This window comes from Vicia villosa, unplaced genomic scaffold, assembly GCF_029867415.1.
Source record: "Vicia villosa cultivar HV-30 ecotype Madison, WI unplaced genomic scaffold, Vvil1.0 ctg.002563F_1_1, whole genome shotgun sequence".
Lineage (NCBI taxonomy): Eukaryota > Viridiplantae > Streptophyta > Magnoliopsida > Fabales > Fabaceae > Vicia > Vicia villosa.
This window is the reverse complement of record NW_026705969.1, coordinates 101776-105800: the sequence shown is the minus strand read 5'-3', so window position 1 is coordinate 105800 and position 4025 is coordinate 101776. Positions and strand designations below refer to the sequence as shown.

General features: G+C 30.6%; 1 protein-coding gene across 1 annotated transcript; it reads right to left on the bottom strand.

The window, feature by feature from the left end:
• Positions 1-1491: 1491 nt before the first annotated feature.
• LOC131639217 (transcription factor JUNGBRUNNEN 1-like) lies at positions 1492-2893 on the bottom strand. The gene is made up of 3 exons (XM_058909719.1): positions 2688-2893; positions 2201-2520; positions 1492-2120 (listed from the first exon to the last, which is right to left on the bottom strand). Exons 1-3 carry the CDS (start codon positions 2890-2892, stop codon positions 1707-1709), a joined length of 939 nt encoding a protein of 312 aa, XP_058765702.1. The 5' UTR covers position 2893; the 3' UTR covers positions 1492-1706.
• Positions 2894-4025: the final 1132 nt, after the last annotated feature.

Sequence of the window (4025 nt, the reverse complement as noted above, 5' to 3'; positions counted from 1 at the left end):
AGAGAGAAATCGTAACTAACTTTTTACTTAATTGAAATGCAATATAAGGAAAAAGTTAGTTACGATTTCTCCACAGTCGTGTGACCGTAATTATAAACTAGGTAACATGCTACCTGCTACAATGGTTATATTAAATAACCGTAGTGAAATGTGTAACGCTTATCATTTATCAACGGTTCTTCTAAACAAGCGTTGTGATATATACACCTTAATTTATCATAAGTTCTATGGAATGCTTATTTCTCCAATGTTCACTAAATATATAACCTTTCAATCTGATCTAGAAAATAATAATATGACAAATTAAGTTATATTAGAAGAACAAGTTACACTAATAAATGTTATACAATATTTCTTAAGCCCATTATGTGTATTTCGCTCTTTAGTTATCTTTTGTTAGAAGCCGGCTAATAAAAAGTATCCAAGTAAATAGAGATATTTTTAATGATATCAATTATTTCAAATGATCTCTATTGGCACTAAAAGATTTGATTGTGACTTTCTTGATAAGAATTGATATGCTCCTTTGGTTGAGACTTTTCCGGGAGAATTTTTCCTTGATAAGACTTTTGTGAATGGACAAGGTTTAAATTCATCAATTGTATTTAATATATAAAAATCTGCTTGAAGAAATACATCTCGTTCAAAGTTCTAACATTTAAACCTTGAATACCTCTACCATCTTATCTTCCATCATGACTAGACTCTTGAATTCCTATAGAGTTCGTTTATGACAAATAGTTTTTACATAACTCAACAACTTCTTATGTGATGTACCATTCAACGATCAAAGCATACGAACGATGATGATTCTTTGTATATCCTTTAAAGATATTCATGTATCGCTCTACAGGATACATCCACCGTAAATAAATTGGATCACAAATTTTAATCTCTCTTACTAGATGAACAACTAAGTAAACCATAATGTCAAAAAAAAAATGGAGGGAAAACATTTCTAATTGACACAAGTCATTAACATATAGCATTGAAGAATAAGCACACTCTGGTTATATTTACCCTTATATTTTCACGGGTAGAAGTTATTGCATCAAGACATAACAATCATGAGATTTTAAACCAACTAATTTGAGATTATTCATTGACACAAGTTTCTACTCTATACCATTACAAAATAAAAATGCAATATATACTAAATTTTTATTGGGCCAACTAGCTAAAGTCCTACACACACCCAAAACAAACTAGCAATAAACTTTGAATGTGTAATTACAATTCAATAGTTTCTTCTCTGATGGATTGATGATTAGAGATTTTATTGTGGAAAAAGTAGCCAAACATGAAAAAATATACTCTGGCAATTAATATATATGTTTTCATATATTTGCTTTTGACACCTTTAATTTCTTACACCGAAACAATGGATCTTTTACTTAGAGTCCAAGAGATTATGCACAGTAATTTTATATCTCTAAGATTCATAGATATAATTTTTTTTAAAGGATTGATTTTGCTATCAAAAAGGGGTAGTGACACATTTTGTAGTCCATTTTACTTCAATCTAGCATCTCATTCGTCACTATGTGAATTAACTACAATCTATTCTATAACATAAAAAACGGTGGTGAATTAACTACAATCTATTCTATAACATAAAAAACGGTGATAATGGTATTAGTATTAGCATCTGTTGATACCGTTTTGTCACGGTCCGGACCGTCTTTTAAAACCATGCCAATCACTATTTACAAACTAGGTGAATCAACAGCAAACTTCACAACTGATCCAAGCTCATCCCAATTATCATATGATAATAACTCATCTGCAGCTTCCTGAATCCAAAAATTTGAAGATGGTATTAAAATTTGTTGAGCTGGTTGCTCTGGAACTGAAGGGGTCAACTCACTCACATAAAATTGATTCCTTTGACCATTATTTGCATAATTATTTACTGGTATATCCTGGTTATGATGAACTTCATGGCTTGAACCAAAATTGATGTATGTTTGTTGATTTAACATGAATTCCATATTGCTGCTCATTCTACTGCTCTTTTCATAAATAGCCTGTGGCTTGTTACCTAACGGTTTCATCTCATGTATTTGTTGTTTCCTTTGTGATACATTTCTTTTGAAAACTCTACATAATGTCCAAATTTCCTGCACGGCATAGAGAAAATCATAAGAACCTGTTTGTTTTATATCATATGCATAAACCAATCATTAGAACCTCTACTTACTGCTTCATGAGAAATATCATTATCATTCTTAGCATGAGCAAGATTTGTGTTGGTAGCAATATTCGAAGGAAGACGAAACTCGTGCATCATCCAATCCGTTTTGGTGCCCTTACCAGCGCTACCGCGATAGTAAACAAGTGTTTTCTTGAGTCCAACGCAATCATTTCCTTCTCCTCCTTTTGAGTATATTGCTTTGTCTATTCCAGTTGCTTTCCAGAATCCAGATCCAGTTACTCTATTTGGCCTTATGCTGTTCCTATATTTTCTCCCTCTTTTGCAAAAGAAGTAACCTTCTTTTTCTTCTCCATGTACACTAGATTCTGCATAAAACATATATGTATGAAAATGTTATTCTATATTTTTCCTTCTAGCTTCTGTTAATTATATGGAAACCCTAATCTTGTATGATTGATTAATCTTCAAGACTTTTAATCAAGAAATATGAAAAAGAAAAAAAAGTACTATAATTAAAGTGATGAATACATACTTGGAAGATCCCAAGGATCATATTTGTAGATATCAATTTGTTTGAAGAGATCAATAGAAATAGGTTTCTTGTCAAGTTTTCTTTGAAGATAAAAAGTGACAAGTTCTTGATCAGTAGGATGGAATCTAAATCCAGGGAGTGGAACATCATCATCATCATCATGTAAATGTTGATTATCCATCTTGAAATCATCTTTAACACCCATTTTCTTTTCTCACTCTATATGTGTTTATATTTTCTTTTTACCTTTTCTGTATGGATATATATAAGTCTTGAAGAATTTGAATGAAACAAAGAGAACCTTCTTTTGAATAAACAATGTGAAGAGGGGTCGTATGATATGGATGAAATAATTTTGATGTTGGTCAAGTCATGTGGTTTGACTTGTAGCATTTATGTTGTAGGGCTATAGCTGGACTTTTTCTATTGTATAATTCAATTAAAATCTTACTACAAATATACAATAATAAAATATGCTTAGAAAGGTTGAACTATTAGTCAGAAAACAAGAAAATAAAAGTTGAACTTTTCCATTCTAATATTTATCTTTCTTTTGCTTTAAAAGCTACTCCTATTTGTTGCTCTATGATTGGGTTGAACCAAAAATGTTTTAGACCTGTTTAATATACTGAATCTTCTTATATAAATGTATATAGCAGCCTATAGAGAAAAGTTATGTGTATTTTAAAATCTTTTTCTTAACAAACAAAAGAATTATTTTAGAGATATAGAGAATACAAGGGGCATTCATTCAACTTAATACAACATGAGAAATAGAAAAGAAGAGTCAAATATAGAGACAGTCCCTTTAGATGTAATATAATATATCTGTACCTTTTTTTAATGGTATTTGATTTGGTGTTGGTGGTGGTGGTGTAAGTGGTTGGAGTTCTAGCTCAATTCTTCGGTGCTAATGTATAATGTTATTGGAACAAAAGACAACCTGAATCAAAGGAGAATCTATATAAATTTGAGTTGCTCTCTCTACAGTCATGATGTAGAAATTACATAGGACTAATTTCTTAAATATATATACACCTTACTTTTATGGCATTGGATGAAGTGATTGATTGGCATGAATATTGATAGGATTAGTTATGAAAGTTTATTTAAACTTGATATTAGAAGTTTTTTTTTTCAAGCAAATTGTATTAATGAAGAACGAAAGTTTTAGAAAAATTCGATTACAAAATGGCGAAAAGAGCCAAAAAGAGAAAATTACCCACCAAATGGAACCTAACTTAAGTAAACCAAAGAGTTTTTGCTAAACTCAAAAAAGTTACAATTGAGTTGTGTAATTTTCGTGATATACGACCACCTCCAAACAAGCACTTTGCA

Excerpts from the sequence above, each read along its gene's own strand:
- LOC131639217 (XM_058909719.1), bottom strand. The coding sequence starts at position 2,892 with ATGGGTGTTAAAGATGATTTCAAGATGGATAATCAACATTTACATGAT. Across the intron at positions 2,521-2,687 it reads TGATCCTTGGGATCTTCCAA|AATCTAGTGTACATGGAGAA; the intron begins GTATGTATTCAT and ends TGTTTTATGCAG. Across the intron at positions 2,121-2,200 it reads ATGATATTTCTCATGAAGCA|GAAATTTGGACATTATGTAG; the intron begins GTAAGTAGAGGT and ends TATGCCGTGCAG.